This window comes from Quercus robur, chromosome 12, assembly GCF_932294415.1.
Source record: "Quercus robur chromosome 12, dhQueRobu3.1, whole genome shotgun sequence".
Lineage (NCBI taxonomy): Eukaryota > Viridiplantae > Streptophyta > Magnoliopsida > Fagales > Fagaceae > Quercus > Quercus robur.
This window is the reverse complement of record NC_065545.1, coordinates 35,060,918-35,076,662: the sequence shown is the minus strand read 5'-3', so window position 1 is coordinate 35,076,662 and position 15,745 is coordinate 35,060,918. Positions and strand designations below refer to the sequence as shown.

At 36.2% G+C, this 15,745-nt stretch overlaps 1 protein-coding gene across 4 annotated transcripts in view; it reads left to right on the top strand.

The window, feature by feature from the left end:
• LOC126710535 (polycomb group protein EMBRYONIC FLOWER 2-like) overlaps window positions 1–15,745 on the top strand; it is a 29,960-nt gene that overhangs the window by 8,734 nt on the left and 5,481 nt on the right. For all 4 annotated transcript variants that reach the window (XM_050411045.1, XM_050411049.1, XM_050411047.1 and 1 more), the window contains 7 exons: window positions 5,258–5,322; window positions 9,129–9,181; window positions 9,829–9,882; window positions 9,964–10,023; window positions 10,631–10,677; window positions 10,771–10,904; window positions 13,768–14,044. In XM_050411045.1, the coding sequence (XP_050267002.1) occupies window positions 5,258–5,322; window positions 9,129–9,181; window positions 9,829–9,882; window positions 9,964–10,023; window positions 10,631–10,677; window positions 10,771–10,904; window positions 13,768–14,044 (690 nt within the window). The remainder of the gene's footprint in view (window positions 1–5,257; window positions 5,323–9,128; window positions 9,182–9,828; window positions 9,883–9,963; window positions 10,024–10,630; window positions 10,678–10,770; window positions 10,905–13,767; window positions 14,045–15,745) is intronic.

Genomic DNA, 15,745 nt, shown 5'->3' with positions numbered 1-15,745 from the left:
TATACATGGTTCCGTGACTCAGAGAACCCTTCTATGTCTAGAATTGATAGAGTGCTGGTATCCACTGATTGGGAGGATCACTTTTTGGATGTGACTCAAAGGCCTCTTCCTCGAGTGATTTCGGACCATTGTCCTCTTCTAGTGGAGGCAGGTGGAATGTCGAGGGGAAAGACTTCTTTCAAATTTGAGAATATGTGGCTTAAGGTGGAGGGATTTGTGGATCTTGTGCGAGGTTGGTGGAACGGTTACCATTTTGTGGGGTCTCCTAGTTATGTACTAGCTTGCAAACTGAAGGCTCTTAAGGGAGACTTGAAGCATTGGAATAAACATGTTTTTGGGGATGTGTCTTTTAGGAAAAAATGCTTGCTGGCTGAGCTTTTGGACTTAGACTTGAGAGAAGGGATGCAATCTCTGTCTTCGGCAAATAGTGCAAGAAGACTTGAGATAAAGGCTGAAATTAAGTATTTAGCTTCTTTGGAGGAGATTTCTTGGAGGCAGAAATCGAAAGCTCTATACTTAAAAGAAGGGGATAATAATACTGGGTTTTTTCATATTCTTGCTAATTCTCATAGACGTACAAATGCTATGAAGGCAGTGGAGGTTGAGGGCATTTTGTATGAGGATGAGTCTGCCATTCAGGATCAAGTGGTGGGTTTTTACAAGTCTTTGTACCAGGAGACCGAATCTTGGCGGCCCACTATTGATGGTTTAGAGTTTGCAAATCTGGATGAAATTGATAGGGTTACTTTAGAAAGGGAGTTTGAGATAGAGGAGATCATTGTAGTCCTTCGGGAGGCTAAGGGTGATAAGGCCCTTGGTCCAGATGGCTTTACTATGGCTTTCTTCCAAAAATTCTAGTGTGTTCTTGAGAAGGAGATCTTGGCTTTTTTTGCAGACTTCCACAAAGAATGTATCTTTAAAAAATCTCTCAATGCCACATTTTTGTGTTTGATACCCAAGAAGCTTAGTGCAGTCAATATTAGAGATTTTCGCCCTATCAGCCTTGTGGGTAGTTTGTACAAGCTACTTTCTAAGGTCTTGGCACATAGACTTCGTTGTGTTTTGGATAAACTTATTTCTAATTTCCAAAATTCTTTTGTTGGGGGAAGACAAATTCTTGACTCTGTTCTAATCCCAAATGAATGCTTGGATAGTAGATTAAAGAGTGGTGTTCCGGGTGTGATTATTAAATTGGATATTGAGAAGGCTTATGATCATGTGAGTTGGAGTGCCTTATTTTACCTTATGGAGAGGATGGGTTTTGGGGAGAAGTGGGGGAGATGGATGAAGATGTGTATTTCTACTGCTCGTTTTTCAGTGCTTGTTAATGGGTCTCCAGCTGGTTTCTTTCGTAGTTCTCGTGGTCTTCGCCAAGGGGATCCTTTATCTCCACTCCTATTCTTATTGGTAATGGAGTTGTTGAGTAGATTGTTGAAAAGGACAGAAGATGGAGCCTTTCTCAGTGGTTTCCAAGCAAGTCCCAATGCAAGTGGTGGTTTGCAAATCTCTCACCTTTTGTTTGCTGATGATACTATTCTCTTTTGTGATGCATCCGAGGAACAATTATTGCATATTCGTATGGTTCTAATTTTCTTTGAAGCTATCACAGGACTGAAAGTAAATGTTGGTAAGAGTGAGATTGTGCCGGTTGGTGAGGTTGGGAATTTGGATGCCTTAGCTCGTATCTTATGTTGTAAGATAGGCTGTTTACCCATGTCTTATTTGGGTATGCCTTTGGGGGCACATTATAAGGATTCCTCTATATGGAACCCTATCATTGAACGGATGGAAAAAAGGCTTGCAGGTTGGAAGCAGTTATATTTGTCAAAAGGGGGTAGACTTACTTTATTAAAGAATACCCTATCAAGTCTTCCTACGTATTATTTATCTTTGTTCAATATTCCACAACATGTGGCAGACAGATTAGAGAGGATTCAAAGGAATTTCCTTTGGGGGAGTTCTAATGATGTTTTTAAATTCTCACTTGTTGCTTGGGAGAAAGTTGTGTGGCCCGTGGAGGTAGGTGGCTTGGGGATCCGGAAGATTAGGCTATTTAACCAAGCTTTGCTTGGGAAGTGGCTATGGCGATTTGGGAATGAGGTCACACATTTATGGAGGCAAGTTATAGCTTCCAAATATGGGGAGGCTAGTGGGGGATGGTGTACTAGAGTTGTTAGAGGGACGCATGGATGTGGTATGTGGAAGAACATTAGGAAGGGGGTTGAGAGCTTTTTTGGTCATGTGTTGTATGCAGCAGGTGAGGGTTTTCGTATTAGATTTTGGTATGACCCTTGGAGTAGCCCTACTACCCTGAAGGATTTATATCCGGCTATGTTTGCTATTGCTATGGATAAGTCAGCTATGATTTCTGATATGGTTGACTATGCACCAGATGGGGGTGGTAGAAGCTGGAACTTACGTTTTCGTTGTGCTTTTCAGGATTGGGAGACAGGGATCTCTTATGATTTTTTTGCGCATATCTCATCCAAGCTACCTAGAGGGGGTGATGACACCATGATATGGCAATTGAACCGTAGTGGTGTTTTTGATATGCGCTCTTTCTATTTCTCATTGCTAGCAGCCCCGTCGGTGTCTTTTCCTTGGAAGAGCATTTGGTGTGTTAAGGTCCCTAAAAGGGTGGCTTTCTTTTTATGGACAGCTGCTAGGGGTGGGATTCTTACTATAGACAACCTTGTTAAGAAGGATTTACCTCTTGTTAATTGGTGCTGCCTTTGTCGATGTGAAGAGGAAACTGTGGATCACTTATTGATCCATTGTAAGTATGCTTATACCTTGTGGAGTGAAGTCCTTCGTTTGTTTGGGGTTCAGTGGGTGATGCCCAAGAACGTTGTTTCTCTTCTCTTTGCATGGTGGAATTGGTTGGGGAGTCACACTTCAAATGTGTGGAATATGGTTCCAGCATGTCTTATGTGGTTAATTTGGAAGGAACGCAATGCCCGAACTTTTGAGGAAACTGAGAGACTTGTAGATTGTGTGAAGTCTTTGCTGTTTAGGACTTTGTTTGAGTGGTCTCGTATTTGGGAGTTTACGCATTGTCATTCTTTGTTTAATTTTCTTAATTCTGTTAGCCTTTCTTTTTGATTGGTTTGTATTTTTTTCAGTGCAGTGAGTTTACTATCGTAAATCCATTGTACTTCTATTATCAATAAATTTGTTATTACCTATCAAAAAAAAAGATTATCATTAGATAGTGGGATGGGAGAAGCTACAGTGGGGCTTAACTCTTGAAGAAAGGTCTGTCACCATGTTCAGCTCACTAGTGGTGTGTGCCATTGCTCTATATTCTACTTCTGCATTAGACCAAGCAACTACATTTTGCTTCTTGTTTTTCCATGCTACAAGATTTCCTCCTAGGAATATGCAATATCCCGTTGTGGACCTTCTCTCTGAAATGATCTTGCCCAATTTGCATGAGAGAAGCCTTCCACCCTAAGATGACCATTCCTTTAAAAAAATATTTCTTGACCTAGGACTCTCTTTAGATATCTAACAATCTGAATAGAAGCATTCCAATGTGAGAGTCTTGGGGCTTCTAGGAGTTGACTTGCCACACTGACTGGCATGAGATGTTTGGCCTCGTAATGGTGAGAAAGTTAAGCTTCCTAGCCAACCGATGATACTGACTAGCATCTGAAAAATGGATCTCCTTTATCCCTCAAGAGTTTTTGATTTGGATCCATAGGAGTTTCAACAAGACAAGAACCCAACAATCTTGTATCTTCGATGATATCTAGTACATACTTCCTTAGATATAAATTGATGCCTTGTTTTGATTGTGTAACTTCAATCCCTTAAAAGTATCGCAGTTTTCTAGGATCTTTGGTGTGAAAGTGTAGTTGCAAGAATTGTTTCAATTTGGTGACGCCTTTAGAATCATCTTCAGTAATTACTATATCATCCACGTTGTTAGAAGTATGTAGTTAAATGATTAAATTTACCATATCCCGATAGTTTAAGTTTTTGGGACAATCTGTAATTTAACATAGTATTAGAATAAGAGGTTTTGAATTCAATCCTTGTTTCCTCCACTCTACCTCCCATTTAAAATTCCACTTGTTGGGCCTCACCTATGAAAAGAGAGTTTATGCCCACATGTGAGGGGAGTATTAGAAATATGTGGTTAAATAATTAAATTTACCATATCTCAATAGCTGAAATTTTTGGAAGAATCAGTAATTTAGCACACATAAACCGTAAGAAGTATGTATCCAGCATCAGTGTGTAGGTGGATTACTGAATGATCTGTTTGACAATGGTGGAGACCAAAATCGGTGAACATTTCGGGAAATTTCCCAGGCCATGCTCATGGTGACTGCTTGAGACCATATAATGCTTTCCACAACATGCAGACATTGTCCTTGAGAAACAAACCCAAGGCCCCTGCTCCATTACAATTTTATACTAGATGTCCCTAGGCCTCCACTTCTAGTGAGTAGTGACCCCTCTATCATCATTCCTGCCTGTGGATCATTCATCATCCACTAACCTAGACATACTTCTCCTTGCTGTTCGGGAATATACACGTTTATCTACTACTAAATATTCTATTAGTAATTTTGTTTCTTGTCAGTCGTTCTCTCCTTCCTTCTCTTGCTTTATTTACATACACCATGTGTTTCCATTCCTAAAACTATTCAGGATGCACTCTCTAAGCTGATTACCGATTGTCATGATAGCCTAAGCTGTTAAGAAAGGTGAATTTAATCATTTGACCATAATTCTAACACTCCCTCTCACTTGTGGGTCTAGGCTCCTCTTTAATAAATGGGGCACAACATGCAGGATTTTCAACTTTCTAAATGGGAGGTAGAGTGATGACAAGGTTTGAACTTATAACCACCTGCTTTGATACCATGTTAATGTGGAGTATTTAGAAATGATAATGAAGAATATTCAAAAGTAGAAGCTGAAATTCTTAGATGTTCAGCCGTTAGTTCGTTCATTACTTATATATATGAAGAGTTGGTTACAATATGGAGAATTTTTTAATGGTGACAACTGGTGGAGACATCTCACCAATGACATCTTGTCACATGAGCATTCTAGACTCTTCTAAAAGAATACCACCTACACAGCACAAGGGTATAACACAATACAATATGATTTCTTTAACACTTTAACAAAAATTTAAGACCAATTAATGTCTTTATAATCAATTTTCTAATCTAACTTGTATGTGGTTTCTTTGTTTGCTGTGTTAGTTCGTTAATATCTTTGGCTGTATGTTCTTGTCTAGGTTGAAGGCTGGAATTGTAATATTCAACTATAGGGACTACAACAACATGTTACGAAAGACTGAAGGTGTTATTAAGCTATTTTATTTTTATTTTTATTTTTTGGGTACCTGTATTTACAGAGAAGGTATCATGAGACGGTCTCTTGAGTCTTCAACATGTGGGATCCACACATGGTGTGAGAAAGATGTCTCATCACATCGTCTCATAAGATAATTTTCATATTTAAGACTTATTTACTACAGTTAATGTTATGTGACCATACTAAGCTTCTTTTCTTTCTAAACATTTCTTTTATATACTTCTTTTTCCCCTTTCACCTCAATGGTTTTGTTGCAGTTGCAAATGTCTATTAATTTTTTATCTAATATTTTTTGTATGTTCATCAGTTCTATTGTATCGTATTTATCATTTGTCATATATTAACTGCTGGAAACACTAGGAGGTTTGGACTGGTGGGGTGGTTGGTCTGTTAATGATGTAGAATGATAGATTTAAATTAATTGAGAATGGTACAGTTGATCAATTTTAAGTTAATAATAGTTGTAATTCTGTTCTGCTTGTCCTTATCTACATGATGTTTAACTTATTCTTTTTCTTCTCATTTACAGTACTCATTGTACCCCTTACACCCTGGGTCTGTTAACCTAGTGTAATAGTAGATGAAGCAGTTGAATAGTGAAAAATCAAGTTGAAAATCTTGAACTGGTAGATAGGTGTCAAAGTTCTCTTGATGTCACCATCTGGCACTGATTTTAAACCTTTAAACCTGTATGTCAACTACAACCTGATACGCAAGATTTTCTCTGGCTGTGATAGCATTTTTATGGAGAGTTTCAGTCGTCTACTTTATACGCTTTATTTATCCAGTGTTATCACCTTGAGTCAATTCACTAAGATATCAATCATGTCTCCAAGCAAGTTTGGACTTTGGATTCGATTAGGTTGGTGGTACAGCCAAATATGTTGCATCCATCATATGCCCTATGGGAATTATAGAATTCATAGGTCAAGTTCATTTCTATGCTGAAAAAATTAGTCCATTTATGTGAGAAGTGAGAACTGCATTAGAATAATATCATGCTTGGACAGCAATGGAGTCTCCAAGCTTTCCACCACACATCTTTCTCTAGATTGTGTGGTGGCGTAGGAGTTGTGATCTTTGGTTTTCTATTTCTTTGGAGTCACCTGGTAATGCCTTCATTTGTTTGGGAAATGCTGTTGTGTTGGAAGAAATGTTTTGGGGGAAATAAAACGCAATGGGGAGATATGGAAAACTGTTCCTTTGTGTCTAACATGGTGTCTTTGGAGAGAGAAATTCCCATTGCTTTGAGGGGAAAGAGCTAAACTTGGCAAACCTGAAGTTCTTATTTCAGAGGAATTTGTATGATTGGACTTTGATTTCGTTCTTCCTCTATCACGAACATTCTAGATTTCCTGGACACTTTGAACTTTTGTTCATTTCACTTTGAACTTTTGTTCATTTTTTTTGTACCTTTATTTTTGCCTCCTCTTTTTTTTTTTTTTTTTTTGGGATTTCCTTTGTATGCTCCTTGTGTACTGGGGTTGTGCCATTGCTTACTAAAATATTGATGACAAAGCCTAAAATGCCCTTTGTTTATGTACAGGCATCGGGTATTGGCCCAACCCATTAACCTCCATATGCCTAAGAATTATGGGCCCAATGGTAGATCGAGGCCCATATCAATCCGGGGATCAATACTAGGTCGGGGCCCGTACAGAACGGTAACGGTAGTGTCTTGGGGGAAATCGCCTGCCGAACACCATTTGGCGACGGGTGCAACTTTGAGATAGTCACATCTGTCCAAGAAGTGGGTCCCATTTGGTCATAAATATATCCTAGAAGGGCCTTGCCCAACATAAAAAGCCCCTCCCATCATCATGACAACCCCACCGAGGGAAGTCTATAAATAGGGACTGAAGGAGTGAGAGTGTGGGGGGTTTTGAAAAATTGGGGAAGGGAGAGAGATACATGAGAGAAAAAGAGAGAGAGAGAGAAACAACTAAGGAGGAGCTCAGTTCTTAACTTGAGCCTCCTCAGGAAGTATTTACAAGAGAAGAGAGTCCATATCGAGTCCAAGATTCTATCACTTGGGCCGTTAGGCTGGCCTAAAAAGGTTTTCCCCATTGTAGGAAACTCTTTTCCCACCTTAAACAAGTAAATTGGGAGCCAGTCCTTGAAGTCCTTCAAGCATTTTTAGGTCTGGTTGCCACAGTTTATATTTGAGGTGGCATGAATTTTAATAAGAATCTTGGTTTAAAAAAATGGTAATATAGGAAATTGATCTACTTTTGGAAAGTTTCTTTTATTTTGAGAGTCCAAAAATAAAAGCATATAACTTATTGTAGGATGGAGAGAGTATTATTTATCAAACAAGGAGGATGGGGACAAGTTGACAAAGTGGTGAAGCATTTTGGAAAGTTTCATTTATTTTTCCATGCATATAAGAGAGTTACACTAGCTTTGCTGCTTTTGTTTACAAGGTGATGAAGCTCATTGGACTAGTGGGGAGACCATGAATTTCCTGGGGAATCATCATGTGAGAGTTATAGGATTATTACGTATTGCCACCTTTTGCTTCAGAACCTAGTGCTCTATCATGTTCTTGTCATGTGTAGATGTTTTCATCATGTGAGAGTTATAGGATAATTACGTATTTAGAAGAAGGACTCTAGGCATTCATGACTTAGATACACCAAAACACTCGATTTTCCGCTAGGCAATATCTTTCCTTTGAGTGTGATTAATCATATTATATAGATTTTATACTTTTAAATTTTAATCATTCTTCGAAGTTTTGGACACTTTGGAGTCATAATTTGGACATTAAATGATACAACTCATAGACTAACTTAAAACTCAAGTAAACACTCCCTAGACACTTTGAAGCTCTGAGAGAACTGGACCGAATTTTATGTTAGTCTTGTTTGAATTAAAAGTGGCATGCTGGCCCAACAAAACAACATTCATTATTGTCTAAACTGAAAGCTACTCATGAAAGACCATCAAAAAGCTTTTCTTATGATTACATCAAGTACTCAAATGGAAATGATTTCAATGAGATCAGAAATTTGAGAAACATTTTGAGTGAGGAGTTTGAGGCCAAAGATCTAGTGAAAATATGGCATCTAAGGTCCTAGAAGGGAATGTTTGTTTCTAGAAATTTTTTGTTTTGTTTTTTTAAATGGTTTTGCTTGGGTGCATACTCATAGACACTCGTCACTACAAATAAAGATACTTCAGCTCTTCTATTATTTATAAGCTTGTTTCAGAGTCTAAACTGAATTTCACCTTTTTTATTGGGTAAAATTCAAAAAGACCCCTGGGGTTTGGGTCTTTGGGCTATCAATTTTGTATTATTGTCCCCTCCATATCAATTCCGTTATCTATAATCCATAGAAAATGATATGCGTCATGGATGTATAATTTTCAATTTTTTTATATAGTTAAGTAGTCATGTGCACACCATTTGACCTTTTTTTGTCAATTATAGTTAACAGAATTAAGATGGAGGGGGGTAATTTGGACAATTCCTTAAAATTCAGAGTCAATAAATCAAAATTGAGAGCACAAGGGGTCAGTTTGCAGCTAACCAAACCCCAAGGGGGTCCTTTTGCATTTTGTCCTTTTTTATTTTATCACAGCAACCCTGGATACATAAACAAATGAAAAGAAACTGATATTAAAATGACTAGTAAATCTGTGTTCTCAAGGAAGATCACAAATTAATAAATTATTATTTTCTAATTTCTCATGTGTGTATACATCATATTTACTGACAATCAACCTGTTGAACTTAAATTAAATTCCAGTCACATGCTAACTATTTTGTGTTTCTTTTCAACATGCAGTAATTGAGGACTTCGCTTGTCCATTTTGCTTGATGCAATGTGCAAGCTTTAAGGTAGATGTCCATCTAGGTTTCTTCTCTTTGTTATTGGCTCATTATCTCTAAAGGTTTAACAGAAAGTATGAAATATGCAGTTTTGCTAGAGGTTGAGGGAAAATAATCCCTTAATTGAGGGCTGTTGACTGTTCACTAGAAAAAAAAAAAAAAAATTTCTTATATATTTTACTCCTCGAATAAAGTTGTATGAGTATGGGAAGGAGATGAACTGCCATCTACAGTTTTAAATTAATTCATGCTAAGAAATATTGATTTTCATTTGATTCATTTATGCTCATACTCAAGCTTATTTTCTCCCATGAGTTCCGCTATTCTAAATTAATCACAGTCGGGAATTATTTATATTACCTATGAAATTATAATTTACAATTAGAATCTGACTTGTTCATGATACAATATGATACTTATGTTGGGGAACTGTCGTATTAGAATTGTGTGCTGATGTTTTTGCCAAATTAGTGCCATTTATTCTTCCCATCATTATATCAAAGGCAAGCATTTCATTTACATCAAGCGAGTTCTTTCAAGAAATTATTGTCTTTTGCTTTGGTCTCCTAAAGTATAGATTTATTAAAATCTTTTTCTATTAAAAAATTGGTAATTTTCTTTGACCATTAAGATGAATACCTTTATTTATTTTGCAGGGTCTGCGGTATCATTTGTGCTCTTCTCATGACCTATTCAACTTTGAGTTCTGGGTTGGTAATTTGGAAATATAAAGTCACTTGCTGCTTATTGTGCCCTTCTGGAAAGGCTTGTAATAAACATATACTTTGTAGGTAACTGAAGAGTATCAGGCAGTGAATGTCTCTGTGAACATTGAGATATTGAGATCTGAGGTAAGAACTTTATTATTATCCCAGAAAAATTCTTGACATTTATCAAATACCTTAACATGCTGGATAGGAGATTGCTTGTAATATTTAAAGAGAACTTTTGTACAACATTCTGTGCATTTAGGAACTCTCCTTTTAATATAATTCTTAAATGAAAAATTGTTGGAGACGAGAAACTTATAAGGAACTAAGCAGCTGACCTGGTTCTGACTTACAATCTTCATGAAAGGATTTTTCTTCCTGAGGGACTCATTTGAAAGTGTGGTTATAATATCATATCTGTTTGCAGATAACTGAGCATTGGAGATGCCACATTCTCTAGGATATGTTCTGCCCATCATGTTATGTCATTCTTGGCCTTTTGGATAAGTGCATGTGCTGCTCTTCATGTTAATATATTTATTTATGAATTTGTATAATTACATTATGCCTCATGCATTTTACTGGATGAAAATTATACTTCCTTCAAGTCATGTGTGAATTGTCACTATGTGGAGTGCCTTATGTCAGTATTTAAGTTCAATTCATATTTGACAGCACCCTTTATTCAATGAAAAAGTATTAAGCTTTTTTCCAACGATTTTATTATGTCAAAATAATTTGTACACAGACAGTAGCTGCCGCAGTGGACCCACATCCGCAAACATTCTTGTTCTGGTCTGTTTTTATATCTCTGGGCTTACAGCTTCTTGTTGAACCCTTTTTGTTTGTTTCTGAGAGGTGTGACGGTGAATCAAATTGTATGTACAGCTCAAGGCCACGAAGGCGTAAGCGAACGGACCCTGATCAAAATGAAAAGCGTGGTAATGTACAGTTCCTGGAGTTGGACTCACCCAGACTAGCCGGGGAAGGCTTACACAAGGGGTTTTTGGAGAAGGATGATGGTATAATTATTTATTTATGTTGTTTTTGGATTGGTAAGGATGGTGATAAAAGTTAGTTCTAATGTCTGCTATAAAAAAATTAAAAAAAAAAAGTAATAATTATTACTTAGTCTTCACATTACAACTGGCACACAACACCAGTTTCCACAGTTTATGCAGGTAAGTGGAGAATATATGAAATATGAATATAAACTAGCCTTTGTAAAGTACTTGCAACCTCTGAGAATGTTGTAGACCTCATAAATTTTCCTTCCAATTTTTGGGTGGAAAAGGAAGTTTCATAATATTCTTTCCGTACTTTTAAATGGAATACATCTGGGATGGATGTATTGGAACTTTTAAATCTATCATAACATTGAAATATTTGATCATGTCCTAAATCCTATTGATTTATTTAGAGCACTTTACTTTGAAAGTTTCTAATATCCACTAGTGCTGCAGTCCTTAGGACCTGCATTGGCGTATCTGGTTGGTAAAACTGTCAATGGCAGATCATGAGCAGTCTTTTTGGGTCTTGAATTTTTACTGATGAATTTAGAATGACTGATGATCTGCCATCAATATATGTACCATTAGCTGATCAGAATCATAACTATTCCAAAATGATTGAATTTCATTCTTTCATTTAGTTGTTCACCGTGTGCAAGAATACTCAATTTTATATGTTTGATTATGGCTAATGCTGCGTAGTCAAATAATAGATTAAAGTTAATAGTGAAAATAATCCTTTACATTTTGATTTGAATCTGGAATTTGGTTTATTTAGGTCCAGACCCATGCTGGGTTTAGTGTATTGACAGACTTACTTTGGGAGAAGTTTTGATTCAGGGAGCACAAACCAAAATTATTTTAGATATTTTCCAATATCATTTTTGAATTTTGAATTTGGGCTTTAATGTTGTTGAGGATTTCATGGGATGGCTTTAGGGGTTTGTGATTGAGGCTTGATATATTCTAGAAGCCCTATGAAAAATAGGCTCCAGGAAGTGTTTTAGAGCCTACAATTTCAAACAAATTCTAGATGATGAAGCCTAGGATTTGTCATGGTCTTTTTTCCTCTCTATTATTTCAATTTTCTACCCTTTTTGTTCTGCATTAACTTACTATCAAAGTGTATTGATCCCTCTGTCCCTTCCCTAACATCATGAAAGCCACCACAGAATCCTCCGCTGTTACCCGAACCCAACATTCAGCCAATCCGATCAACTGACCTCTACTTGAGAGCAACTATCCCATCACAAACCCCATCTAATCTATTGAACTCCTTGCCACCAACAAGCTTAGAGAAACATTTTTAATCAAAAATTATATTCAAATTGCACAACTTCAAACCCACCCAGGTTAACAAACCCAGCTTCTTGTTACATTATTAGTTGAAATTTCATTGTTGTGAATTATAGTAATATTTGAGGCACCATCAACGAGGCACCTACATTTGATGGTTATCAAGGCTCATGGATGTTCACCATTTGGTTACATGAGATGGACCAATTTTTTGAATGAACGCGTTTATCAAATGATAACAATGTTAGGTTTTCCAAGTTGAAACTGACAAGTAGAGCTAGGGACTATTGGTACAATATTGAGAACCTTTGCCATGGAACGTACAAGCCTGCCATAACCAATTGGGAAGAGATGAAAGAAAATCTCAGAGAGAAATATGTTTCCTAGTCCATCAAAGGAATAGACCTGCTTTTGGCTATGTGGCACAATTTGGAAAAGAAAAGATGCGTGTTTGCGCAGTGTCTAGTTCTATACCTACTCCAATATCAATGGAAACCATATTAAAAGCCATCCAAGACTTGTCTATGAAGATCAATTCAATGGCTCCATCCTTTGAAAGATAATTGGTAGCAATAAAACCACAGTTTCATACACAGGAGACAATAGTGTTGTTAATGAAGCCTTAGTGATGGAGGGGCCTCAAGTACCACCAGAACCTAGTACTTAAAAGGAAATGCAAGTGCTGACAAATGTAGACTTACTACAGCCTAACACATATGTGGTAGACTCAATACAGCATGTTAGAGAATCATTAATTTAAGAAGAAAAATTTCAACAAGAGAGCCACAAAATAGTGGGTGTACGTGTGAAAATTGAGTTTGATCATTGATGCACCTGTTACTTATCAATCCTCTATGGTGCAGGAAATGAAAAGGCTTGAGACGATGGTGTTTCTTGGGGATCAAGGCTGCAACATTTATAAAACTGATTAAACCCATTGATTTATCATTCCATACTAATTTGATATGGTGGAACAAAAAGCTTCTTTGTTCTTAGTGTAGCCAAAAGTTCCTCAAGAGTTGGTACAAGTCTTAAGTGCCAAAGTTATTTTCCTGAGACATTTCAAAACTCGCGACCGAGTTTTCTCCAACTAGCGGAAAATGATCTAAGAAGCACAATCAAAATTATTTTATTTTATTTTCCCAAATTTCATTTTTGAAAATTTTGAATTTTGACTATAATGTTGTTGTTCTGGATTTCATAGGAAGATTTTAGGGGATGTAATTGTGGCTTCGTGGTTCCTGGAAGCCTTATAAGAAAGGCTCCCGGAAGTCTTTTAGGCAGAGTATTTGGAATGATAATTTTCTTATGGGAAATTATCTCTTCTGCCTAGTGATGATTCCAAGCACCCTTAGGTGGTAAAGCCTAGGATTTTCATGTTCTTTCTTCTCCATGTTTCTATTTTCTACCATTTCCCTTCTGAATCAAGCTTAGATTAAAATGATAGGACTCATTTTGTAATTCTTTTAAAATTTGATGTGTAGCACAGTTGTAATATATGAGTGGAAAAATATTACCTTTTGGTTCCATCTTCATATTCCTTTTGTGTGGAAGACTGAAATTTTACTTACTGGATCAGATGTTCAATCCTGTAAAGGTGAGAAGATTTCCAAGTCATTCCCCAGTGATGAAGACATGCAGAATGGAAGGGTTGGAGGAGGAAACTATGGTCCTGATTATCCCAGTGCTATTGGGTGCATAGAGCGAGTTGCATCCAGTTCTAATGTTCCCGGTGTTTCAATTGCCACGGCTCAATCTTCTGTGGACCCTGAATTTGTAAAATCACTATCTGTAAGTGATCCTGCAGTCCCTGCTAAAGCAAGGAAATTAAATGTGGAACGGTCAGATTCTAGAAGGTATGTCACCAATGTTATTTATGCCTAGATTTCCTATTTTTAATAGCATTCCAAAGACATCTTCTGTATTATTTCTTCTATTTTGGTTTTGAAAGGCGTTTATTCACTTTATAATGAAGACACTGCAAGCATGTGCGTATTTTTTTATGTATCTGTGTGATAGAAACCTGCCACTTAAAGTTTATAGAAGAAACAAGAAACTTCAAATTTATCAACCCCAAGCTTTGATTTGGTGGGATAATTGTGGTGTAGACCCACTGCTATAACTTCTGTCTGAGTGAGATAAATATTTACGACTTATATAAGCAAGAAAATTTATGACTTTTATTACGATTGATAGTTAATAAATTTTTGTGATGTGGTGGTAAGAACTTATGTTTATTATAAAAAAAATGGTTTATCAGAAATTCCAGCAACTAATGAGATTAAAGTAAAGAAAAAGATAATAGAATTGAAGTTGGAACAACCAAATATCAATTTCCTGGCCCAAAGAACTCAAGAAGTATTCAACATTGAAATTTCGTAAGTAAATGAGAAAAGTTGCCTACAACAATTCAAAAGAGGCTATTTGTAATAGATTCTAGGTACCCTAGAATTCTATCCCTTTATCTTACATATAACAATTAAATCCTAACCATCTAACATCAATAAAAGTCACATGATCTTTAAAAATATTAAAGACATAATAAAAGATTAAACATAACATAGAGAAATCAAAACAATGGACTAGTGAACCTATTATTTATTTCATTTTATTTGGGCTTAAATTATTCTACATCATAACAATATAGGCCCGGACTCTAGAGTTCAATGATTATATTAATCTTGTAGGGATGAGGTAAGAATCTCCAAATATATATTTTTTATAGGTAAGAAAAGACTACTTCATTAAAAAAATGAATTTGACAGAAAAAGTATGTACAAACAGCAGAAAATAAAAATTATGTACAAGAAGAAAGGAAATCTGAAAACAGTGGAATGGATAATCTAGAAGTAACCCCACGCACAAACAAGGTCCCTGCAAATGAAGCTAGGTGCTGATCCCTGGTAAGCTACAAATCTTCAAAAATACGACCAAAAAAAAAATCTCTTAATTGGAAGTTCGGTCAAAATGTATAGAATTTTATGATCTATAACAATATTTAGTATGTCATGAAGAGTGGGGGAAGCTTAAAGCAACCTGTATTGTTCAAAGAGCAAAGCCTTATGATCTAAACACTTTGTTTGCCCAAAGGGAGCCTCATTTAATGAGGTGCGCCTTTTTGATGCTTTTTGAAGAAGCACACCTAGGCTTTTTGTTTTTAAATTTCTAAAAAGTATATAAATCATTGAAATTGACATCTCAATCTTGGAGGAAATGACATGGGCTTTTGATTTATTATACAAACACTATTCTTAAGGTGGTGTACTGCACAAACAATTTTTTGTTTATACTTTATATATCAAAATACATGAACAAGTATAATCTACTATTGTGTGATTTTTGGTCTTTGCCTTTTGGATATATATTGATTGAATCATATACTTCATTTTGATTAAGTATTTTATAAACCACTCGAGAATTATATCAAATGCTATGTTTAAACTTTATATGACTAGATTATTATCATATTGTGTATTGATAATTTTTTCCAAATATACTATAAACAAATTTTAAGAGATTGAAGTAACTTTTGGAAAATTTGAACATTCAAATTTTGT